This window comes from Grus americana (genome assembly GCF_028858705.1).
Source record: "Grus americana isolate bGruAme1 chromosome 32 unlocalized genomic scaffold, bGruAme1.mat SUPER_32_unloc_8, whole genome shotgun sequence".
Classification (NCBI taxonomy): domain Eukaryota; kingdom Metazoa; phylum Chordata; class Aves; order Gruiformes; family Gruidae; genus Grus; species Grus americana.
The window spans coordinates 1-24,196 of record NW_026561319.1 but is presented as its reverse complement, the minus strand read 5'-3'; the positions used below and the strand labels follow the sequence as shown (position 1 = coordinate 24,196).

At 70.1% G+C, this 24,196-nt stretch overlaps 3 protein-coding genes across 3 annotated transcripts; all 3 read left to right on the top strand.

The window, feature by feature from the left end:
- Nucleotides 1-87: 87 nt before the first annotated feature.
- Nucleotides 88-6,775, top strand: LOC129200145 (SKI2 subunit of superkiller complex protein-like; the record flags this gene model as incomplete). The annotated part of the gene is made up of 7 exons (XM_054811407.1): nt 88-238; nt 990-1,109; nt 1,897-2,092; nt 2,182-2,292; nt 3,801-4,020; nt 5,761-5,901; nt 6,553-6,775. Coding segments are annotated over 7 exons (1,140 nt in total), but the record flags the coding sequence as incomplete, so codon positions are not given.
- Nucleotides 6,776-7,447: 672 nt separating this feature from the next.
- Nucleotides 7,448-15,861, top strand: LOC129200147 (sialidase-1-like). Its single transcript, XM_054811410.1, is given in 12 exon segments — nt 7,448-7,627; nt 7,706-7,851; nt 8,385-8,480; nt 8,571-8,707; nt 9,030-9,177; nt 9,925-10,059; nt 11,421-11,613; nt 12,773-12,897; nt 12,899-13,033; nt 13,714-13,896; nt 13,971-14,190; nt 15,599-15,861. Coding segments are annotated over 12 exon segments (1,833 nt in total). The 5' UTR covers nt 7,448-7,533; the 3' UTR covers nt 15,820-15,861.
- Nucleotides 15,862-16,172: 311 nt separating this feature from the next.
- LOC129200146 (spliceosome RNA helicase DDX39B-like) lies at nt 16,173-24,164 on the top strand. The gene is made up of 7 exons (XM_054811408.1): nt 16,173-16,323; nt 17,786-18,006; nt 18,116-18,243; nt 18,360-18,452; nt 19,412-19,595; nt 20,816-21,161; nt 24,023-24,164. The coding sequence occupies exons 2-7, from the start codon at nt 17,796-17,798 to the stop codon at nt 24,057-24,059; spliced, it is 999 nt and encodes a 332-aa protein (XP_054667383.1). The 5' UTR covers nt 16,173-16,323; nt 17,786-17,795; the 3' UTR covers nt 24,060-24,164.
- Nucleotides 24,165-24,196: the final 32 nt, after the last annotated feature.

Here is a 24,196-nt window from a genome sequence, read left to right as displayed (position 1 = left end):
TATTGCCCCCCCCCTTATTGCCCCCCCCCTTATTGCCCCCCCCTTATTGCCCCCCCCTTATTGCCCCCCCCCTTTATTGCCCCCCAGGTGTCCCCCGAGGGCCCCCCCCGCACCTTCACCACCCTGGTGCTGTGCGAGAAGCCCCCGGAAGAGGGGGGGCCCCCCCCGGCCCCCCCCGACGCCCCCGACGCGCCGTACCCCGAGGACCTGCTGCTCACCCGCCTCTTCCTGCCCGAGGGTCTGGGGGGGGGGGGGGCTCCTTTTGGGGGGGTCCCCAACGCCTGGCTCCCTTTTTGGGGGGGTCCTGGGGGTTTGGGTCCCTTTTGGGGGGGTCTTGGGTCCCTTTTGGGGGGGTCCCCAACGCCTGGCTCCCTTTTTGGGGGGGCTCCTTGGCCTTTTGGGTCCCTTTTGGGGGGGGTCCCCAACACTGGAGTCCCTTTTTGGGGGGGTCCTGGGGGTTTGGGTCCCTTTTGGGGGGGTCCCCAATGCCTGGTTCCCTTTTTGGGGGGGGTCCTTGGCCTTTTAGGTCTCTTTTGGGGGGGGGTCCCTTTTTAGGGGGCTCCTGGGTCCCTTTTTGGGGGGGTCCTGGGCTCATGGGTCCCTTTTGGGGGGGTCTTGGGTCCCTTTTGGGGGGGTCCCCAACACTGGAGTCCCTTTTTGGGGGGGTCCTGGGGGTTTGGGTCTCTTTTTGGGGGGGTCCTGAGTCCCTTTTTGGGGGGTCCTGGCCTCTTGGGTCCCTTTTTGGGGGGGGGTCACCAAGACCTGGGTGCATTTTGGGGGGTCCTGGGTCCCCTTTTGGGGGGCATCCCCGAGACCTGAGTCCCTTTTTGGGGGGGTCCTGGGCTCATGGGTCCCTTTTGGGGGGGTCCCCAAGACCTGGATCCTTTCTGGGGGGGTCCTGTGTCCTTTATTGGGGGGTCCTGGCTTCCTGGGTCCATTTTTGGGGGGTCCCGGGTGCCCCCCCCCCACCCCTGGGTGCCCCCCCCCAGGTCCCTGCGGCCACGCGCTGGAGAAGCTGCAGCCCGGGGACATCGCGGGGGTCACGGCCAAGACCCTGCGGGTGAACCCCGAAAAACTCCTGCAGGAGCTGCGCCCCCGCCCCAGGTGGGGTTTGGGGGTCCCCGGGTGGGATTTGGGGGTGCCCCGGGGAGTTTTGGGGTCCCCGGGGGGGATTTGGGGGTCCCGGGGGGGGGTTGGGGGTCCCCAGGGGAGTTTGGGGGTCCCCGGGTGGGATTTGGGGGTCCCCAGGGGAGTTTTGGGGTCCCTGGGAGGGATTTGGGGGTCCCCCGGGGGGGGTTTTGGGGTCCCCCAGGGGTGATTTGGGGTCCCCCGGGGGGGGTTTTGGGGTCCCCCGGGGAGTTTTGGGGTCCCTGGGGGTACTTTTTGGGGGGAGGGGGTTGTCTCCCAGGTTTTGGGGTCCCTGGGGGAGCCTTTGAGGGGTGCCCCCATGTGGAGGGGGGGTCCTTGGGGGGGTTCTCCCCAGTTTTGGGGTGTCGGGGGGGGGTGTGGTGTCTCTTCGCAGTTTTGGGGATCTGAGGGGGTTTCCCCTTTTTGGGGTCCCTTTGGGGGGGGTTCCCAGTTTCGGGGTCCCTTGGGGGTGTTCCCAGTTTCGGGGTCCCTTGGGGGGGCGGCTCCTTCCCAGTTTTGGGGTCCCTTGGGGGGGGTTTCCCAGTTTCGGGGTCCCTTTGGGGGGTGTTCCCAGTTTCGGGGTCCCTTGGGGGGCGGCTCCTTCCCAGTTTTGGGGTCTCAGGGGGGTTCCCAAGTTTCAGGGTCCCTTTTTTTTTTGGGGGGGGGGGGGGTTCCCCCATCACAGCGTCCCCCCTCAAACCCCCACCCCCCCCCCCCCAGAGCGGCCCCCCCCGGCGCAGAGGTGGGGGCTGCGGTGCAGGAGCTGAGCCGACTCGCCGCCACGGCGACCAGGGGGGGCTCCGGCGGAGTTGGGGGGTCCCCGGGGGGGCTCCCCCTTCTCGACCCGGTGGGGACCCTGCAGCTGCGGGACCCCGAAACCGTGGAAGCGGCCGCCACCGCCCGCACCCTGGCCGCCTCGCTCGGCTCCTTCCGCTGCGTCCACAGCCCCCGCTTCCCCCAGCAGGTACGAAACTTGGGGGGGGGGGGGGGTTACGGGGGGGGGGGGGGTGTTGGGGACCCCCCTCTGACACCCCCCCCCAATTCTCCTCCCAGTACGCCCAGTTCGCTGCCCGGCAGGAGCTGCTGGAGCAACTGGAGCATCTGCAGTTCCTGCTCTCCGACCGCTCGCTGCTGCTGCTGCCCGAGTACCACCAGCGCGTGGCCGTGGGTGACCCCCCCGTGTCCCCCCCGTGTCCCCCAGGACCCCCCCGTGTCCCCCCAGGACCCCCCAGCTCCCCCCATGTCCCCCCAGACTCCCTGGGACCCCCCATGTCCCCCCCCAGATCCCCCCGTGTCCCCCCCGTGTCCCCCCCGTGTACCCCCCGTGTCCCCCCCGTGTCCCCCCCGCTCCCCCCGTGTCCCCCCAGGAGCCCCTGTGTCCCCCCGTGTCCCCCCCGCTCCCCCCGTGTCCCCCCAGGAGCCCCTGTGTCCCCCCGTGTCCCCCCAGCTCCCCCCGTGTCCCCCCAGACTCCCCAGGACCCCCCCCCCGTCCCCCCCAACTCTCCCTAAAGCTGAGCCGTGTGGTTGTGGGTGCCCCCCCCCCCCAGCGTCCCTGTGCCCCCCCCGGCGCTGGGGTGTCTGGGTTTGGGGGTTCCCCCTGTGTTCCCCCCCCCCCCCCAGGCACTGGGGTATCCAGGTTTGGGGGTTCCCCCTGTCCCCCCCCAATGTCCCCCACGTCCCCCCAGGTGCTGCGGGTGCTGGGGTGTCTGGGTTTGGGGGTTCCCTGTGTGTCCCCCCCCTCCCAGGCGCTGGGGTATCCGGGTTTGGGGGTTCCCTGTGTCCCCCCCCCCAGGCACTGGGGTATCCGGGTTTGGGGGTTCCCCCTGTCCCCCCCCCCCCCCCCAGGCGCTGGGGTATCCAGGTTTGGGGTTCCCCCCGTCCCCCCCCAACGTCCCCCCCGTCCCCCCAGGTGCTGCGGGCGCTGGGGTGTCTGGGTTTGGGGGTTCCCAATGTCCCCCCCCCCAATGCCCCCCCCAGGTGCTGGGGTGTCTGGGTTTGGGGTTCCCCCTGTCCCCCCCCAATGTCCCCCCAGGTGCTGGTGTGTCTGGGTTTGGGGGTTCCCTGTGTGTCCCCCCCCCCAGGTGTTGGGGTATCCGGGTTTGGGGTTCCCCCTGTCCCCCCCCCCAGGCGCTGGGGTATCCAGGTTTGGGGGTTCCCCCTGTCCCCCCCAGGTGCTGGGGTGTCTGGGTTTGGGGGTTCCCTGTGTCCCCCCCCCCCAGGCGCTGGGGTATCCGGGTTTGGGGGTTCCCCCTGTCCCCCCCCCAACGTCCCCAATGTCCCCCCAGGTGTTGGGGTATCCGGGTTTGGGGTTCCCCCTGTCTGTCCCCCCCCCCCCAGGTGTTGGGGTATCCAGGTTTGGGGTTCCCCCTGTCCCCCCCCAATGTCCCCCCCAGGCGCTGGGGTATCCGGGTTTGGGGGTTCCCCCTGTCCGTCCCCCCCCCCCAGGTGTTGGGGTATCCGGGTTTGGGGGTTCCCCCTGTCCGTCCCCCCCCCCCAGGTGCTGGGGTATCCAGGTTTGGGGGTTCCCCCTGTCCCCCCCCAATGTCCCCCCCAGGCACTGGGGTATCCGGGTTTGGGGGTTCCCCCTGTCCATCCCCCCCCCCCCAGGTGTTGGGGTATCCAGGTTTGGGGGTTCCCCCCGTCCCCCCCCAACGTCCCCCCCGTCCCCCCAGGTGCTGCGGGCGCTGGGCTACGTCTCGGCGGGGGGGGGCGGTGGCGCTGGGGGGGCGCCTGGCGTCGCTGCTGAGCTGCCACGAGCTGGTGCTGACGGAGCTGCTGCTGGGGAACGTGCTGGCCCCCCTGCGCCCCGAGGAGAGCGTCGCCCTCCTGTCCTGCATGGTCTGCCCCGGCCGCGGGGAGCCCCCCCCCCACCTGCCCCCCCCGCTGCAGGAGGTACCGGGGGGGGGGGGGGCTGGGGGGGGTCTGAGGGGTGCTGGGGGGGGTTTGATGGGTCCTGGGGGGGTCCTGGGGGGGGTTTGATGGGTCCTGGGGGGGTTTGGAAGGGTCCTGGGGGGTTCGGGGGGGGTTTGATGGGTCCTGGGGGGGTTTGGGGGGTCCTGGGGGGGTTCGGGTGGGGGGTCTGAGGGGTCCTGGGGGGGTTTGGGGGGTCCTGGGGGGGGTTGGGGGGTGGGGGGGGGGGGGTTTGGAAGGGTCCAAGGGGTCCTGGGGGGGTCCTGGGGGGGTTTGATGGGTCCCGGGGGAGTTTGGGGGGTGCTGGGGGGGGGTTTGGAAGGGTCCAAGGGGTCCTGGGGGGGTCCTGGGGGGGTTTGATGGGTCCTGGGGGGGTTTGGGGGGTGCTGGGGGGGGTTTGGAAGGGTCCAAGGGGTCCTGGGGGGGTCCTGGGGGGGTTTGGGGGGTGCTGGGGGGGGGTTTGGAAGGGTCCAAGGGGTCCTGGGGGGGTTCTGGGGGGGTTTGGGGGGTGCTGGGGGGGGGTTTGATGGGTCCTAGGGGGGTTTGGGGGGTGCTGGGGGGGTTTGGAAGGGTCCTGGGGGGGGGGGGTTTGGAAGGGTCCAAGGGGTCCTGGGGGGGTCCTGGGGGGGTTTGATGGGTTCTGGGGGGGTTTGGGGGGTCCTGGGGGGGTTCGGGGGGGGGGGTGCTGGGGGGTGCCTTGGACCCTGGGGAGGGGGGTCTGAGGGGTGCTGGGGGGGGTTTGCAAGGGTCTGAGGGGTGCTGGAGGGGTCTGGGAGGTGCTGGGGGGGGTCTGGGGGGGTTCAGGGGTGTCTGAGGGGTGCTGGAGTGTTGCTGGGGGGGGGTCTGAGGGGTCCTGGGGGGGTTTGGGGGGTGCTGGGGGGGTTTGGAAGGGTCCTGGGGGGGGTTGGGGGGTGCTGGGGGGGGGTTTGATGGGTCCCGGGGGGGTTTGGGGGTGCTGGGGGGGGGGTCTGAGGGGGTCCTGGGGGGGTTTGATGGGTCCTGGGGGGGTTTGGAGGGTGCTGGGGGGGGGTTTGGAAGGGTCCAAGGGGTCCTGGGGGTTCCTGGGGGGGTTTGATGGGTTCTGGGGGGATTTGGGGGGTCCTGGGGGGGTTCGGGGGGGGGGATCTGAGGGGTGCTGGGGGGTGCCTGGGACCCTGGGGAGGGGGGTCTGAGGGGTGCTGGGGGGGTCCGGGGGGGTTCAGGGGTGTCTGAGGGGTGCTGGAGTGTTTCTGGGGGGGTCCTGGGGGGGGGTCTGAGGGGTCCTGGGGGGGGCCTGGAGGCGTTTGGGGGGGTCTGAGGGGTGCCTGGGGGGTCCTGAGGAGCCCTGGGGGGGGTCTGAGAGGTCCTGGGGGGGGTCTAGGGGGTGCTTGGGACCCTGGGGGGGGTTCTTGGAGGTGCCGGGGGGGTCCTGAGGGCTCCAGGGGGGTCTTGGGGAGTCCCGGGGGGGGGGTGGAGGTCAGGGTGCTGCAGGGGTGGTGGTGGTGGGCTCTGACTCGAGGGGTCCCCCCTTGTCGCTGTGTCCCCCCCCCCGGGGCTGGGTGCAGGCGGTGGGGGGGTCCCTGACTCGGGGTGTCCCTGTGTCCCCCCCCCCCCAGGGGATGGAGCGGGTGCGGGGTGGGGGGGTCCCTGACTCGGGGTGTCCCTGTCCCCCCCCCAGGGGATGGAGCGGGTGCGGGGTGGGGGGGTCCCTGACTCGGGGTGTCCCTGTGTCCCCCCCCCCAGGGGATGGAGCGGGTGCGGGCGGTGGCGCAGCGCGTGGGGCAGCTGCAGCAGGACTGCGGCCTCAGCCAGAGCGTCGAGGAGTTCGTCGAACAGTTCGGCTTCGGCCTCGTCGAGGTCGTCTACGAGTGGGCTCGCGGCATGGTGAGACCCCCCCCGGGACCCCCCCAAGACCCCCGGGATCCTCTCGAGACCCTGGGAACCCCTTGGGACCCCCCTGAGACCCCTGGGTCCCACCTGGGAGCCTCCTGAGACCCCTCCTGGGACCCCCAGTGACCCCTGGATGCCCCCTGGCACCCCCTGGCACCCTTGGGACCCCCCCCAAGACCCCTGGGTCCCTTCTGGGAGCCCCCTGGGACCCCCTGAGCCCCCTGGGAACCTCCTGAGACCCCCCTGGCACCCCCAGGACCCCTTTGGGATCCCCCCTGACATCCCTGGGTCCCTTCTGGGAGCACCCTGGGACCCCCCCAAAGACCCCTGGGACCCCCAGAATCCCCCGGGACCCCCCTGAGCCCCCTGGGAGCCTCCTGGGACCCCCCCTGGGACCCCCACTGACCCCTGGACGCCTCCAGGACCCCCTTGGGACCCCCGGGTCCCTCCTGGGAGCACCCTGGGACCCCCAGACTCCTCTGGGACCCCCCCCAAGCCCCCTGGGAGCCTTCTGAGACCCCCCCCCCCCGGGACCCCCAGAATCCCCTGGGACCCCCCCAAACCCCCTGCCCCTTCCCTCATCCCCCCCCCCCCCCCCCCCCCCCCCACTTTGGGGGGTCCCCTGACCTCCCCCCCCCCCCGCAGCCCTTCGCGGACATCGCCCGGCTGGCGGCGGTGCAGGAGGGGGCCGTGGTTCGGTGCATCCAGCGCCTGGAGGAGACGTGCCGCGAGGTTCGGCAGGCCGCCCGCCTCGTGGGGGAACCGGCGCTGGCCGCCAAGATGGAGGCGGCCTCCAACATGATCAAACGCGACATCGTCTTCGCCGCCAGCCTCTACACCCAATAAAGGCTCTGCCCTCCCCCCCCCCTGCAACCGCGCAGCCTTCGGCCTCTCGTACCCCCCAGCGCCGCTCGGATCCCCCCCCCCCCCCTCCGCCAACGCCAGTGGTTCGGGCCAGACCCCCCCTGGGTCCCCCCCGTGGGGAGAAATGGGTCAGTCCGACCCCCCCCCAGCCCATGAAGTGGTTCAGTCCAAATCCCCCCCTCCGGGCCCGAAGTGGTTCAGTCCAAATCCCCCCCCCCCCCGGGCCCGAAGTGGTTCAGTCCAAATCCCCCCCCCGTTGGCCTGAAGTGGTTCAGTCCGACCCCCCCCCCCCCCCCGGGCCCGAAGTGGTTCAGTCCAAATCCCCCCCCCGCCCATGAAGTGGTTCAGTCCAAATCTCCCCCCCCCCCCCCCCCCCGTTGGCCTGAAGTGGTTCGGTCCGACCCCCCCCCGCCCCATGAAATGGTTCGGTCCGCCCCCCCCCCCGCCCCTGAAGTGGTTCAGTCCAAATCCCCCCCCCCGCCCATGAAATGGTTCAGTCCAACCCCCCCCCAATTGGTCCGAGTGGTTCAGTCCCGCCCCCCCCCCCCCCGTTACCCCGCGTGGTTCCGGCCATTCGCGCTCTTTGGCCCTTTAAGGAAGCCCCGCCCCTTCCGCCCCAGCCCCGCCTCCCCGCCCTCTGCGTCATCACAGCGCGACCGGAAGGGCGGGGAAGAAAACCGGAAGCGGCTCTCGGTCCCGCGTGACGTCATCCGCAGGCGCCGCACGGTGCCGGTAGCCCGGTTCCGCCCCCCTCCCCCCCCCATGAGCCGCCGCCGCCGCCTCCTCTGCGAAACCTTCGAGCCCAAGAGGCGCCGCCTGGAGCCGCCGCGGGGGGGGGGGGAGCCCCAGCCCGACGGTACCGGGGGTTGGGGGGAGGGAACCGGGGGTTGGGGGGGGAGGGGCACACCCGGGGCTCACCGATCCCCCCCCCCAGGCAGCCCCGGGGCGGTGGAAGCGGCGCTGCGGGACGTGGCGGCTCTTTTCCCGCGGGGGCTGTTCGGGGATTCGCTGCCCCCCCTGGTCCTGCGCCATCAGCTCTACAGCCTGGTCAGCGACCGCACCGCCGTGGACCGGCACCTGGTGAGGCACGGGGGGCACCCCCCTAAACCGGGGAACCCCCCCTAAACCCGGGTACCCCCCCCTAAACCGGGGAACCCCCCCTAAACCGGGTACCCCCCCTAAACCGGGGAACCCCCCCTAAACCGGGGAACCCCCCCTAAACCGGGGAACCCCCCCTAAACCGGGGAACCACCCCTAAAACCGGGGAACCCCCCCTAAACCGGGGAACCACCCCTAAAACCGGGGTACCCCCCCCAGACCCGGGCACCCCCCCCTCAAACCTGGCCCCCCCCCCCCAAACCCGGGCACCCCCCCCCAACCTGCCCCTCCCCAAATCGGGGTACCCCCCCCAAACCCTCCCCTCCCCCAAACCTGGCCAACCCCCCCCCAAACCCGCCCCTCCCCCAAACCCGGGCACCCCCCCCAAACCCGCCCCTCCCCGAACCCCGCCACCCCCCCTAACCCCACCCCCCTCAAACCTTGCCACCCCCCCCAAACCGGGGCCCCGCCCCCCCAAACCGGGGCACCCCCTGACACCCCCCACCCCCCCCCAGAACCGCCTGAGGGCCGAGGGCCGGATCCGGCTGCTGCACCTGGGGCTGGGCGCCGACACGCTGGGGGTGGTCTCCACGGAGCCCTACAAGGAGAAGGTCTGGGGGGGCTGCAGGGGGGGGGGGTTGGGGTCCCCCCTTGACCCCTCCCCCCCTGACCCTGTGTGTGTCCCCCCTCCCCTCCCCCAGGGGCTGGCGGCCGTGGCCGGGACCCCCCGCGCGGGGCTGGTGCGGCGTTTCCTGGACGCGGCGGTGGCCGCCTGCCCCGAGCTGAGCTACGAGCAGGGCCGGCTGCGGGCGCTGGGCTTCGGGGACACGGACGTCACGTACGGGGGGATGGGATGGGATGGGGGGGGATGGGGGTGTCCTGCGGGGGGGCTCTGCCCCTCCCCCAACCCTCCCCTCTCTCCCCCCCCCCCCCCCAGGCAGCTGGTGGCCGCGGGGGTGCTGACCGTGCGCGACGCCGGGAGCTGGTGGCTGGCGCTGCCGGGGGTGGGGCGCTTCGTCCGGGCTTTCGTCCGCGGTACGACCCCTCCCCCCCCACCCCCAGAACCCTCCCCCCCCCCCCCCCCGCCCCGGGGTGCCTTGCGGGGGGAGGGGGGGTCCCGTTTTTCACCTCCTGCTGACCCCTGACCTCTGCCCCCGCAGGGCGCCGGGCGCTGCTGGGCCTGGTGCGTCGCTCACGGCACCGGGAGGTTCCTCTGGGGGAGCTGCGGCAGCGAAGGGCCCCCCCGGGCGCCCGCCTGGGGGTCGGGTACCTCCTGCACGACCTGCTGGGGGCCCAGCTGCTGCGCAGGTACCGCCCCTGCGTGACCCCCGACCCCTGCGTGACCCCCGACCCCTGCGTGACCCCTCAGATAACCCCCCCCGCCCCCTGTGTGACCCGCCGGGTGCCCCCCGTGTACCCCATAGGTGACTCTGGGTGACCTTTGACCCATGTATAACCCCCGGGTGTGACCCTGGGTGACCCCTGACCCCTGCCTGACCCCTCAGATAACCCCCCCGACCCCTGCGTGACCCCCCGGGTGCCCCCCGTGTACCCCCATAGGTGACTCTAGGTGACCTTTGACCCGTGTTTGACCCCTGGGCGTGACCTGGCATGACCCCTGACCCCTGCATGACCCCCAGGGTGACCCCTGACCCCTGCCTGACCCCTCAGATAACCCCCCCGCCCCCTGTGTGACCCCCCGGGTGCCCCCCGTGTACCCCCATAGGTGACTCTAGGTGACCTTTGACCCGTGTTTGACCCCTGGGTGTGACCTGGCATGACCCCTGACCCCTGCCTGACCCCTCAGATAACCGCCCCGTGCCCCCCGTGTACCCCATAGGTGGCTCTGGGTGACCTTTGACCCATGTATAACCCCTAGGTGTGACCCTGGGTGACCCCTGACCCCTGCCTGACCCCTCAGATAACCCCCCTATCCTCTGCATGACCCCCCGGGTGCCCCCCGTGTACCCCCATAGGTGACTCTAGGTGACCTTTGACCCCTGTTTGACCCCTGGGCGTGACCCGGGGGTGACCCCGACCCCTCCCCTCCCGCAGCGTCCCCACCCCCTCGGGGCCGATGCTGCGATTGGCCGAGACCTGACCGGACGTTTCCCAGCGTGCAACGGGGCCTGGCGGACCAAGGGGGCGTGGCCTCGGCTGGCCACGCCCTCCGCGAGGGGCGGGGCTGAGGTGAGCGCAGGTGGGGGCGTGGCCCACCTTAGCCCCGCCCCCCAGCTTCACCGGGGGGGTTTCCGGGTCGGTGCGGAAACCGGGGGAGGGGCTGCGGTGAAAAGTGCAATAAAAGTGGTTTTTTTCCCCCCAAAAAAATCAGCCCTTTTTCGCTAGTGGGCCCCACCGCTCTCCTCCTTCCCCCCCATCCTTCCCTGCGTTGCCGCTTTAAGGCTTTGCCCCGCCCACTCCTCGCGCGGCCGTTGCCGCTTTAAGCCTTGGCTCCGCCCCTTTCCCCTCTCTAGCGGCGGGCGGGGTCACGTGACCGCGGCGAGGGTCGCTCTTAAAGGGGCCGCGATGGGGCCGGGCCGGCTCCTCCCGGGGCTGCTGCTGGCGATCGGCGCTGCCGCCCGCTGGGCCGCGACCCCCGAGACGGTACCGGGGGGGGGGGGGCGGGGCACGTCCCGGGGAACCCCCCCCCAGGGCCCCCCAATACCCCCCCGACCCCCCTTGACCCCCCCAAAGACCTCTCAGGCCCCACAGGGCCCCCCCAGAGCCCCCCCAGACAACCCCCAACCCCCCAGGGACTTCTCAAACCCCCAACTGCCCCCCAGCCCCCCAAAAAACCCTCTCAGATCCCCCAATTCTCCCCCAGACCCCCAAGGGCACCCCCAGACCCCCCCAAGTCCCCCCCCAATCCCCCAGACCCCCCCAATTCCCCCCCCAATTCCCCCCCAGCCCCCCAAGGACCTCTCAGCCCCCCCCAATTCCCCCCAGCCCCCCAATCCCCCAGCCCCCCAATCCCCCAGACCCCCCCAATTCCCCCCCCAATTCCCCCCCAATCCCCCCCAGCCCCCCAATCCCCCTGACCCCCCCTGTCCCCCCCAGCCCCCCCCATCCCCCAGCCCCCCCAAGGACCTCTCAGCCCCCCCAATTCCCCCCCAAGGGCCCCCCCAATCCCCCCCCAGCCCCCCAAGGACCTCTCAGCCCCCCCAATTCCCCCCCAGCCCCCCCAATCCCCCGACCCCCCCAATCCCCCTGCCCCCCCCAATTCCCCCCCCAATCCCCCCCCCAGCCCCCCAAGGACCTCTCAGCCCCCCCCAATTCCCCCCCAGCCCCCCAGTCCACCAGCCCCCCCCAATTCCCCCCTCAATTCCCCCCCAGCCCCCCCAAGGACCTCTCAGCCCCCCCCAATTCCCCCCCAGCCCCCCAATCCCCCAGACCACCCTAATTCCCCCCCCAATCCCCCTGACCCCCCCTGTCCCCCCCAGCCCCCCCAAGGACCTCTCAGCCCCCCCAATTCCCCCCCCAATTCCCCCCCCAATTCCCCAGACCCCCCCAATTCCCCCCCCAATCCCCCTGACCCCCCCCGTCCCCCCCAGGTTCGCCCTCGGGTGGTGCGGGAGCAGCTGCTGTGGGTGAGCGGGGAGGGGCGCGGGGGGGTGCACACCTTTCGGGTGCCCCTGGTGAGCGTCACCCCCGGGGGGGCCCTGCTGGCCTGCGCAGAGGGGCGCAAGCGCTCGGCCGCCGACGTGGGGGCCAAGGTCATCGCCTGCCGCCGCTCCCCCGACGGAGGTGGGGGGGCTGAGAGGGTTTTGGGGGGGCTGAGAGGGTTTGGGGGGGCTGGGGGGGGAGTTGGGGGGATCTGAGAGGGGGCTGGGAGGAAATTGGGGGGGTCTGGGGGGGATTGGGGGGGCTGAGAGGGTTTTGGGGGGGCTGAGAGGGGGCTGGGAGGGAATTGGGGGAGTCTGGGGGGGTCTTTGGGGGGGCTGGGGGGGAGTTGGGGGGTCTGAAAGGGGGCTGGGAGGGAATTGGGGGGGTCTGGGGGGGAGTTGGGCGTCTAAGAGGGTTTTGGGGGGGCTGAGAGGGGGCTGGGAGGGAATTGGGGGAGTCTGGGGGGGTCTTTGGGGGGGCTGGGGGGGAGTTGGGGGGTCTGAAAGGGGGCTGGGAGGGAATTGGGGGGTCTGGGGGGGAGTTGGGGGTCTAAGAGGGTTTTGAGGGGGCTGGGAGGGAATTGGGGGGGTCTGGGGGGGATTGGGGGGGCTGAGAGGGGGCTGGGAGGGAATTGGGGGAGTCTGGGTGGGTCTTTGGGGGGGCTGGGGGGGAGTTGGGGGGTCTGAAAGGGGGCTGGGAGGGAATTGGGAGGGTCTGGGGGGGAGTTGGGGGGGCTGAGAGGGTTTGGGGGGGCTGGGGAGGGGGATTGGGGGGGTCTGAGAGGGTTTTGGGGGGGCTGGGGAGGAGGAGTGGGAGATCTGAGAGGGTTTTTTGGGGGGCTGGGGGGGAATTGGGGGGGCTTGGGGGTCTTTGGGGGGCTGGGGGGGAACTGGGGGGGTCTGAGAGGTTTTGGGGGGGCTGGGGAGGGGGATTGGGGGGGTCTGAGAGGGGTCTTTGGGGGAGAATTGGGGGGTCTGAGAGAGTTTTTTGGGGGGCTGGGGGGGAATTGGGGGGCTCTGGGGGGCCCTTGGGGGTCTGGGGAGGGGAATTGGGGGGTCTGAGAGGGTTTTGGGGCGGCTGGGGGGGGAATTGGGGGGTCTGGGGGCACCCTGGGGGGCCCAAGAGGGTTTTTGGGGGGAATCGGGGGGGGGCTGGGGGGGTCCCTGCGGGGTCGTGGGGGCCTCTGAGAGTTTGGGGGGGTCCTGGGCGATTCTGGGGGGGGAGGGGTGGTGTCCTGTGGGGGGGTGGGGGGGGTTTGGGGGTTCAGGGGGGGTCTCTGACCGTGCGCCCCCTCCCCCAGGCGCCACGTGGGGTCCCACGCGGGTGGCGGCAGACGACGGCTCGGCGGGGGATGGGCTGAGCCTGGGGGCGCTGGCGGTGGCGGGGGGGGAGGTGCTGCTGCTCTTCGCCCGCTGCGCCCACCCCCCCCCAAGCCTGCGGCCCCCCCAGCACCCAGCTCCTACGCAGCCGCGACGACGGCCGCTCCTGGGGACCCCCCCAAAACCTTTCGGGGGTCGTCGGAAATGAAGTTTTCGCCCCCGGACCCGGTTACGGCATCCAGGTACCTGGGGGGAGGGGGGGGGATTTGGGGGTGGGGGTGGATTTAGGGGTGTGGGGGGTGGATTTGGGGGGGGATTTAGGGGTGGGGGTGTGGATTTGGGGGGGTGGATTTAGGGGTGTGGGTGGATTTGGGGGTGGGGGGGAGGATTTAGGGGTGTGGGGGTGGATTTAGGGGTGGGGGGTGGATTTGGGGGGGGTGGATTTGGGGGTGGGGGTGGATTTGGGGGTGGGGGGAGGATTTAGGGGTGGGGGGTGGATTTGGGGGTGGGGGGGAGGATTTAGGGGTGGGGGGGTGGATTTGGGGGTGGGGGTGGATTTGGGGGGGGTGGATTTAGGGGTGGGGGTGGATTTGGGGGTGGGGGGAGGATTTAGGGGTGTGGGGGTGGATTTGGGGGGGTGGATTTGGGGGTGGGGGTGGATTTGGGGGGGGTGGATTTAGGGGTGGGGGTGGATTTGGGGGTGGGGGGAGGATTTAGGGGTGTGGGGGTGGATTTGGGGGGGTGGATTTGGGGGTGGGGGGGTGGATTTAGGGGTGGGGGTGGATTTGGGGGTGGGGGGGTGGATTTAGGGGTGGGGGTGGATTTGGGGGGGTGGATTTAGGGGGCGTGGATTTAGGGGTGTGGGGGGGGTGGCTCCTGGATTTTTTGGGGGGATCCTAAGTGTTGTCGCCCCCCCCGACAGAAGCAGCGGGCGCCGGGACGGGGGCGCCTGGTGTTCTGCGGCCACGGGACGCTGGAGCGGGACGGGGTGTCGCTGCTGCTGAGCGACGACGGGGGGCGGCGGTGGCGGCGGGGGGGGGCTCTGCCCGCCATCCCCTTCGGGGTCCCCCGGCGCCCGCGGGACTTCACCCCCGACGAGTGTCAGGTATGAAAATGGGGGGGGGGGGTGTGGGGGGCACCCATGGGTGCTCAACCCCCCCCCCCCCTCCCATCCCCCAGCCCTACGAGCTGCCCGACGGCTCCATCGCCGTCAACATCCGGAACCAAAATTCCTTCCGGTGCCGGTGCCGGATGGTGGCGCGGAGCTGGGACGGGGGGGAGACGCTGCCCCCCGCCGCCGTCACCTTCCAGCCCGCGTTGGTGGATCCAGCCGTGGCGGCCGGCGTCCTCGTCACCCGCGGCCTCGTCTTCTTCAGCAACCCGGCGCACGAGAGCCAGCGTGAGCGGGGGAGGGGGGGGCGGGGGGGGGCGGGGCTTGGGGTGGGGGCGGGGCTTGGAGGGGCGGGGCTTGTGACAGGGATATGGCTTGTAGGGGGCGTGGCTTGTAGGGGGCGTGGCTTGTAGGGGGCGTGGCTTGTAGGGGGCGTGGCTTGTAGGGGGAGTGGCTTTCTGGGGATATGGTTTGTGGTGGGGTGGGGCTTGTGGGGGGCGGGGCTTGTAGGGGGCGTGGCTTTCTGGGGATATGGTTTGTGGTGGGGCGGGGCTTGTAGGGGGCGGGGCTTGTAGGGGGCGGGGCTTGTAGGGGATGGGGCTTTGTGGTGGGGCGGGGCTTGTGGGGGGCGGGGCTTGTAGGGGGCGGGGCTTGTAGGGGATGGGGCTTTGTGGTGGGGCGGGGCTAGTGGGGGCGGGGCTAGTGGGGGCATGGCTTGTGGCAGGGATATGGCTTGTGGGGGCGGGGCTTGTGGTAGGGGGCAGGGCTTGTGGTAAGGGGCGTGGCTTGTAGGGGGCGTGGCTTTCTGGGGATATGGTTTGTGGTGGGGTGGGGCTTGTAGGGGGTGGGGCTTGTAGGGGCGGGGCTTTCTGGAAGGGATATGGCTTGTGGGGGCGTGGCTTATGGTAGGGGGCGTGGCTTTGTAGGGGGCGTGGCTTTCTGGGGATATGGTTTGTGGTGGGGTGGGGCTTGGGGTGGGGGCGGGGCATGTAGGGGGCGGGGCTAGTGGGGGCGTGGCTTGTGACAGGGATGTGGCTTGTAGGGGGCGTGGCTTGTAGGGGGCGTGGCTTTCTGGGGATATGGTTTGTGGTGGGGTGGGGCTTGTAGGGGTGGGGCTTGGGGCGGGGCTTGTGGGAGGCGGGGCTTTATGGCAGGGGCATGGCTTGTTGCAGGGGCGGAGCTTGTGGTGGGGTGGGGCTTGGGGTGGGGTTTTGGGGTGGGTGTGGCTTGTGGGGGCGGGGCTGGTGACAGGGATAAGGCTTGTGGTGGGGCGGGGCTTGTAGGGGCGGGGCTTGTGGTGGGGCGGGGCTTGGAGGGCGGGGCTTGGGGTGGGGCTTGTGGTGGGGCGGGGCTTGTGGTGGGGCGGGGCTTGTGGTGGGGCGGGGCTTGTGGTGGGGCGGGGCTTGTAGGGGCGTGGCTACTGGTGGGGGCGTGGCTTGTGGCAGGGATGGGGCTTGTGGTGGGGGCGTGGCTTGTGGTGGGGGCGTGGCATCTGGTGGGGGCGTGGCTTGTGGGGATGGGGCCATGGCTGGTGGCGGGGTGTGGTGTATGGGGGCGTGGCTTGTAGGGGCGTGGCTTGTGGTGGGGCGTGGCTATGGCGGGGTGAGGCTTGTGCTGGGGGCGTGGCTTGTTCTGGGGGCGTGGCCTGGTGTGGGCGTGGCCTGAGAGACCCCCCCTCTCCCCCCTCCCCCCCCAGGGGTGAACCTGACCCTGCGCTGGAGCTTCACCAACGGCACCACGTGGTGGGGGCGGGGCCTGCAGGTGTGGGCGGGGCCCAGCGGGTATTCCTCGATGGCGGCCCCGCCCCCTGACGCCCAGGGCGACGCCCCCCTCCTCTACCTCATCTACGAGAAGGGGCGGAACCTCTCTACGGAGACCGTCTCATTGGCCACCATCAGCATCGCTGGTGACCTCTGACCCCGCGACCAGGAGGATCAATAAAGTGATTGGCTCAGCCCAGCTGCGCGTCATCACTTGCCCCGCGGGGGGGGCGTGGCCAGGCGCTGGCGGCGGGAGCCGTCGCCATAGCGACGCGGTGGGGGCGGGCCCGCTGGTTCGGGGCGGGGCTCCCTGCTAGGGGCCGTCGCCTTGGCAACGGGGGCGCCCGACTTTTCCCGAGGACCCCGGCGCGGGGGTGCCCTCTCCGGCGCCTGTTCGGAGGTCGCTTCCCCGGGGCGGGGACAGGGCCCGGTCGGGGCGCGGCGGGACCCGGAGGAGTCGGTGGCGGGACCCGGTCGGGGCGCTGGGAGGCGGCGGAGCCGCGCTTTACGGGCCGAGCGGGATCAGGCGATCTCCAGGGGCAGCCCCGCGGTGGGAGGATGAAGGGAGGGGGCCTGAGCAGCGCCGCGCGCGGGGCGGGGCCGGAAGTGACGCCCGCTTAGCCACACCCACTCCCTCCCGCGGCGGTCGCAGCGCTCGGCGGTAAGTGATGGCGGCGCGGCCCGGCCTGGCCCCACCATCGGCCGCGCATCGCCGCCCCAACCGGCCATCGGGACCCCGCGGCCGCCGATACCCCGCGGCCGGATCCTTCCGCTCCTGCCGAGACCCTTCGCGCTCGGGGCCGGCGCTCGGGGGGGGGCGCCCCTGGCCCATCGCCATTGTGGGCGCCAAGATGGCGGCGGGGCCCGGCGACGGTGGGGCCTGGGGGGGGGGGGGGTTAAGGTGTGTGGGGGGGACACACACGGCCCGGACACCCCCCCCATCCCGTTGTCAAGGGGGGGGGGCGGGTGTGAGCTGCCGGTTCTTTGGCGGGAAGGAAGGGGATTGGCTGGGGCCGCCGGGGGAGGGGCCTGGATCTGGGGGGCGGGGGGGGGCGGGATTGGGGTTCTCTGTGGGGCGATGGGTGCCCGGGATTGGGGCCCTTAGTGGGGCGATGGGTGCTGGGATTGGGGCCCTGTGTGGGGCGATGGGTGCCCGGGATTGGGGCCCTAAATGGGGCGATGGGTGCCCGGGATTGGGGCCCTAAATGGGGCGATGGGTGCCCGGGGTTTGGGCCCTGTGTGGGGCGATGGGTGCCCGGGGTTTGGGCCCTGTGTGGGGCGATGGGTGCCCGGGATTGGGGCCCTTTGTGGGGCGATGGGTGCCCGGGATTGGGGCCCTTTGTGGGGCGATGGGTGCCGGGATTGGGGCCCTAAATGGGGCGATGGGTGCCCGGGGTTTGGGCCCTGTGTGGGGCGATGGGTGCCCGGGATTGGGGCCCTTTGTGGGGCGATGGGTGCCCGGGATTGGGGCCCTTTGTGGGGCGATGGGTGCCCGGGATTGGGGCCCTTTGTGGGGCGATGGGTGCCCGGGGTTTGGGCCCTAAATGGGGCGATGGGTTCCGCGATTTGGGCCCCGTGTGGGGCGATGGGTGCCCGGATATGGGGGTCCCTTGTGGCATAAGGGGGTGCCTGGATACCGGTGTTCACCGTAGGGTGTTGGGTGCCCGGCTGCCTGGGCTCTTTATGGGGCGATGGGGGCCTGGAAATGGGGGTTCCCTGTGGGGTGAGGGGTCCCTGGTTCCTGCTGTGGGTGCTCGGACACCCGGGGCCCTTGTGGGGCGATGGGTGCCCAGGGATTGGGGTCCCTCATGGGGCGATGGGTGCCTGGTCTGCGGGGTCCTCTGTGGGGTGAGGGATCCCTGTCCCCTGCTATGGGTGCCCGTACGCCTGGGTGCCCTGGATTGGGACCCCCCTGTGGGGCGATGGGTGCTCGGGATTGAGGTCTTTTTTGGGGTGATGGGTGCCCAGTCCCTGGGGTCCTTCATGGGGTTACGGGTGCCCAGGCTCGGGGTCTTCTGTGGGGCGATGGGTGCCAGGGATTGGGATCCCTTAGTGGGCCAATGGGTGCCCAGTCCCCGGGGTCCCTCGTAGGGTGACGGGTGCCCCCCCTCTTCACCCCTCAGCCCCGTCAGGATGGCGGAGAACGACGTAGATAACGAGCTGCTGGACTATGAGGACGACGAGGTGGAGAACGCGGCGGGGGGCGACGGGGCCGAGGCGCCGCCCAAGAAGGACGTGAAGGGCTCCTACGTCTCCATCCACAGCTCCGGTTTCCGCGATTTCCTCCTCAAACCGGAGCTGCTCCGCGCCATCGTCGACTGCGGCTTCGAGCATCCCTCCGAAGGTACCGCGGGGCGCGGGGGGACGACGACACCCGCGGCACCCGCGGCGGGGGTGGTTTCGGGGTTCCCCCGAAGGTGCTGACGCCCCGTTTTTTTTCCCCTCCCGCGCAGTGCAGCACGAGTGCATCCCGCAGGCCATCCTGGGTATGGACGTGCTGTGCCAGGCCAAATCCGGCATGGGCAAGACGGCCGTTTTCGTCCTGGCCACCCTGCAGCAGCTGGAGCCCGTCACGGGGCAGGTGTGAGAGAGGGGGAGCCCCCCCGCGATGATTTGGGGGGGGGGGGGAAGGGGGGTGGTCACGTAGTGCTGAGGGGTTCTCCCCCACCCCCTTTTTTGATCCCGGCGTCGCCGCAGGTGTCGGTGCTGGTGATGTGTCACACGCGGGAGCTGGCGTTCCAGATCAGCAAGGAGTACGAGCGGTTCTCCAAGTATATGCCTAGCGTTAAGGTGAGGGGGTTTGGGGGGGGCCTGGGGAGGTTTGGGGGGGCCCCGAGGGGATTTGAGGGGGCCTAGGGAGGTTTGGGGGAGCCCTGGGGGGGATTTGAGGGGGCCTTGTAGGGTTTGGGGGGGGCCTAGGGAGGTTTAGGGGGAGCCCTGAGGGGTTTGGGGGGGACGTAGGGAGGTTTAGGGGGAGCCCTGAGGAGTTTGAAGGGGCCCTAGGGAGGTTTGGGGGGGCCCTGGGGGGATTTGGGGGGGCCTAGGGAGATTTGAGGGGGCCTTGTGGGGTTTAGGGGGGGCCTAGGGAGGTTTGGGGGAGCCCTGGGGGGATTTGGGGGGGCCTTGTGGGGGTTTGGGGGGGACCTAGGGAGGTTTAGGGGGAGCCTTGAGGGGTTTGGAGGGACCCTAGGGAGGTTTGGGGGGGGCCTGGGAGGTTTGAGGAGACCCAGAGCGGTTTGGGGGGGCCCTGGGGGGATTTGGGGGGGCCTAGGGAGATTTGAGGGGGCCTTGTGGGGTTTAGGGGGGGGCCTAGGGAGGTGGGGGGGGGCCCTGGGGGGGTTTGAGGGGGTCCTGGGGGGGGCTTTGGGCACAAAGAGGAGTTTGGGAAGGGGGAAGTTGGAGGTGGGGGGCAGCCCAGGAGGTTTTGGGGGGCAGCAGCTTGGCTGGAAGGGTGTTAAATCACCCTGAAAAGCCTGGGGGGGGACCCCCAAATCTGGGCAAGGGAGAGGGGAGGCATAGAGAAGGGCGCGGCCGAAGTTGGGGGGGGCGGGGGGCGTTAACGCCGCAAGGGGGGGTTCAGAGAGGGGGAAAGGGCGGTTGGGGGGGGGCGTCAGCCCGAGCGGCGGGACCCTAAATCACCCTGGGGACCCCGATAGCTCGGCCATGGGGGGGTGGTGGGGTTTGGGGGGGTTCGGGGAGGGGTCCTGCGGGGTTCGGGGGGGTCTGACAGCCCCCCCCTCCCCGCGTAGGTGGCGGTGTTCTTCGGGGGGCTGTCGATCAAGAAGGACGAGGAGGTGCTGAAGAAGAACTGCCCCCACATCGTGGTGGGGACCCCGGGCCGCATCCTGGCCCTGGCCCGCAACAAGAGCCTCAACCTGAAGCACATCAAGCACTTCATCCTGGACGAGTGCGACAAGATGCTCGAGCAGCTCGGTGGGTTTTGGGGGGGTGGGGGCACCCCACATCGGGGAGGGGGCACCCAGGCGGCCGGGTGCAGCCCCACGGGGGGGACCCCGATGTCTGGGTCCTTCTGCTGGCTGGGCCTTGCTCAGCCCCACCTTCAGAACCGCCCCTGTAACCCCCCCAGGGCCCCCCAAACCACCTCAGAGTCCCCTGTAACCCCCCCAAAAACCCCTCGTGACCCCCCCAGGCCCCCCCAAACCACCTCAGAGTCCCCTGTAACCCCCCCAAAAACCCCTCGTGACCCCCCCAGGGCCCCCCAAAGCCATTCAGAACGTTCCATAATCCCCTCAGGAGCCCCCCTAACCCCCCCAGAACTTCCCAACCCCCTTCCTGTAGCCCCCCAAAACCACCTCAGGAGCCCCCCTAACCCCCCCGAACCTCTCCAAAACCCCCCTTCAGCCCCCTAGGACCCTCCAAAACCCCCCATAACCCCCCCAGGACCCCCCAAAGCTCCCTATAAGCTTTCCAAATCACCTCAGAACCCCCCAAAACCCCCCAGAACCCCCTTCAGATCCCCTCTGATCCCCCCATAACCCCCCAAAATCTCTCTGATCCCCCCATAACCCTCCCCAAACCCCCTGTAACCCTCCCCAGAACCCCCAAAACCCCCCACAACCCTCCCAAAACCCCCCCAACCCCCTTCAGAACCCCCCAAACCCCCTCTGATCCCCCTATAACCCTCCCAAAACCCTCTGTAACCCTACCCAGAACCCCCCAAACCCCCTCTGATCCCCCCAAAACCCCCCAGAACCCCCTTCAGATCCCCTCAGATCCCCCCATAACCCTCCCAAACCCCCTGTAACCCCCCTCAGGACCCCCCAAACCCCCTCTGATCCCCCCAAACCCCCCCGGAACCCCCTTCAGATCCCCCCATAACCCTCCCAAACCCTCTGGAACCCCCCTCAGAACCCCCCAAACCCTCTCTGATCCCCCCATAACCCTCCCAAAACCCCCTGTAACCCTGCCCAGAACCCCCCAAACCCCCTCTGATCCCCCCATAACCCTCCCAAAACCCCCCAGAACCCCCTTCAGATCCCCTCTGATCCCCCCATAACCCCCCAAACCCTCTCTGATCCCCCCATAACCCTCCCCAAACCCCCTGTAACCCTCCCCAGAACCCCCCAAAACCCCCCAAACCCCTTCAGAACCCCCCCAAACCCCCCCTAACCCCCCCTTTTTCCCCTCCCCAGACATGCGTCGGGACGTCCAGGAGATCTTCCGCATGACCCCGCACGAAAAGCAGGTCATGATGTTCAGCGCCACGCTCAGCAAGGATATCCGCCCCGTCTGCCGCAAATTCATGCAAGACGTAATTACCCCTTCTACCTTCTTTGCCCCCGGCGCCCGCCCCGGCGCGGGGGGCTGCCCCCGGCCCCCCCTGCGGAAGATCTCTCGGGTATCCCCCTTCCAGCCGCCCCCCTTCTTCTTCCTCCTCCTCCTCCTCCTCCTCCTCCTCTTCCTCGTCCCGTCGTTCCGCCCGGCCCCCCAAAACCGTCCGGCGGACGGCGAAGAGCCCCCCCACACGCACTCGAAGCAGTAAGTGCCTGCGGCTCTCTCTCTCGGGGGGGGGGGCCCCCCCTCCGGCCCCCCCGCCACCCCCCTCCTCCTCCTCCTCCTCCTCCCGGCGCTCCGGCAGACGGCGGCGAGGAGACGGCGGGACCCGGACGGCCTCGGCACGGCGCGGCGCGGCCTCGGCGCGGCTCGGCCCGGCCCGGATTCCTCCAGGCGCCCGGACCCGCTTATCCTTTTCCTGGAGCCCGGCGGAGAGCAGGATTCGGGGGGGGACACGGGCTGGGGGGGGGCGCGGAGGGGGGAGAGGGGGGGGCCGTGCCGCGGGCTGGGGGGGGGGGTGGCGGCTAGGGGACCTATAGGGGACGTACGGGGCGATGTCGGGGTGCAGGGGGCTCATGGGGCCGGATCGGGGTCCCTGGAGCTGTGTTGGGGTCCCTGGAGCCGTGTCGGGGTGCAGGGGGCTGTAGGGAACCTATAGGAAATGTATGGGGCCATATTGGGGTCCCTCGGGCCGTATTGGGGTGCAGGGGGCTCGTGGGGCCGTATCGGGGTCCCTGGGGCCATATTGGGGTGCAGGGGGCTCGTGGGGCCGTATCGGGGTCCCTGGAGCCGTGTCGGGGTGCAGGGACCACAGGGTGCTATAGGGAATCTATAGGGGATGTATGGGGCCGTATCGGGGTCCCTGGAGCCATGTCGGGGTGCAGGGACCACAGGGTGCTATAGGGAATCTATAGGGGATGTATGGGGCCGTATCGGGGTCCCTGGAGCCGTATTGGGGTCCCTGGAGCCGTGTCGGGGTGCAGGGGGCTGTAGGGAACCTATAGGAAATGTACAGGGCCATGTCGGGGTGCAGGGGGCTCGTGGGGCCGTATCGGGGTCCCTGGAGCCATGTCGGGGTGCAGGGACCACAGGGTGCTATAGGGAATCTGTAGGGGATGTATGGGGCCATATCGGGGTCCCTGGGGCCATATTGGGGTGCAGGGGGCTCGTGGGGCCATATCGGGGTCCCTGGAGCTGTATTGGGGTGCAGGGGGCTGTAGGGAACCTATAGGAAACGTACAGGGTTGTGTTGGGGTGCAGGGGGCTCGTGGGGCCAGATCGGGGTCCCTGGAGCCGTGTCGGGGTGCAGGGGGCTCGTGGGGCCGTATTGGGGTCCCTGGAGCCATGTTGGGGTGCAGGGGGCTGTAGGGAACCTATAGGAAATGTATGGGGCCGTATTGGGGTGCAGGGGGCTCGTGGGGCCGGATCGGGGTCCCTGGAGCCGTGTTGGGGTGCAGGGGGCTGTAGGGAGCCTATAGGAAATGTATGGGGCCGTATCGGGGTCCCTGGGGCCGTATTGGGGTGCAGGGGGCTCGTGGGGCTGTATTGGGGTCCCTGGAGCTGTATTGGGGTGCAGGGGGCTCGTGGGGCCGTATCGGGGTCCCTGGGGCCATGTCGGGGTGCAGGGGTCACAGGGTGCTGTAGGGGATGTATAGGGTCATGTTGGGGTGCAAGGGGCCCATGGTGCTGTATTGGGGTGCAGGGGGGTCATAGGGTGCTATAGGGGACCTATAAGAGACCTACAGGGCCATATTGGGGTGCAGGGAGCCCTTGGGGCTGTGTTGGGGTCCCTGGGGCTGTATTGGGGTGCAGGGAGCCCATAGGGGCCGTGTTGGGGTCCCAGGGTCTGTATTGGGGTGCAGGGAGCTGTATCGGGGTTCAGGGTGCCGTATCAGGGTCCCAGGGGCCATATCGGGGTGCAGGGAGCTGTGTCGGGGTCCCAGGGGCAGTATTGGGGTGCAGGGAGCCGTATTGGGGTACCAGAGACCGTATTGGGATGCCAGAGGCCGTATTGGGGTGCAGGGAGCTGTGTCGGGGTCCCAGGGGCCATGTCAGGGTCCGAGAGGCCGTATTGGGGTGCAGGGAGCCGTATTGGGGTACCAGAGGCCGTATTGGGGTACCAGAGGCCGTATTGGGGTGCAGGGAGCCGTATTGGGGTACCAGAGGCCGTATTGGGGTGCAGGGAGCTGTATTGGGGTACCAGAGGACATATTGGGGTGCAGGGAGCTGTGTCGGGGTGCCAGGGGCCATGTCAGGGTCCGAGAGGCCGTATTGGGGTGCAGGGAGCCATATCGGGGTACCAGAGGCCGTATTGGGGTGCAGGGAGCCGTATTGGGGTGCAGGGAGCCATATTGGGGTACCAGAGGCCGTATTGGGGTGCAGGGAGCCGTATTGGGGTGCAGGGAGCCATATTGGGGTACCAGAGGCCGTATCGGGGTACCAGAGGCCGTATCGGGGTGCAGGGAGCCATATTGGGGTACCAGAGGCCGTATTGGGGTACCAGAGGCCGTATTGGGGTGCAGGGAGCCATATTGGGGTACCAGAGGCTGTATTGGGGTGCAGGGAGCCGTATTGGGGTACCAGAGGCCGTATTGGGGTGCAGGGAGCCGTATTGGGGTACCAGAGGCCGTATTGGGGTGCAGTGAGCCGTATTGGGGTGCAGGGAGCCGTATTGGGGTACCAGAGGCCGTATCGGGGTGCAGGGAGCCATATTGGGGTACCAGAGGCCGTATCGGGGTACCAGAGGCCGTATTGGGGTGCAGGGAGCCATATTGGGGTACCAGAGGCCGTATTGGGGTACCAGAGGCCGTATTGGGGTGCAGGGAGCCGTATTGGGGTACCAGAGGCCGTATTGGGGTGCAGGGAGCCATATTGGGGTGCCAGGGGCCATGTTAGGGTCCCAGGGGCATTATTGGGGTGCAGGGAGCCGTATCTGGGTGCAGGGTGCCACATCGGCATCCCAGAGGCCGTATCGGGGTCCCAGGGGCCGTATCGGGGTCCCAGGGGCAGTATCGGGGTGCAGGGGGGGGCTGAGCGCTCTCCCCCCCCCCTTGCCCTTCCCCCAGCCCATGGAGATCTTCGTGGACGACGAGACGAAGCTGACGCTGCACGGGCTGCAGCAGTACTACGTCAAGCTGAAGGACAACGAGAAGAACCGCAAGCTCTTCGACCTGCTCGACGTCCTCGAGTTCAACCAGGTTGGGGGGGGGAACCCCAAAATCTGGGGGGGGGGGGGGGGG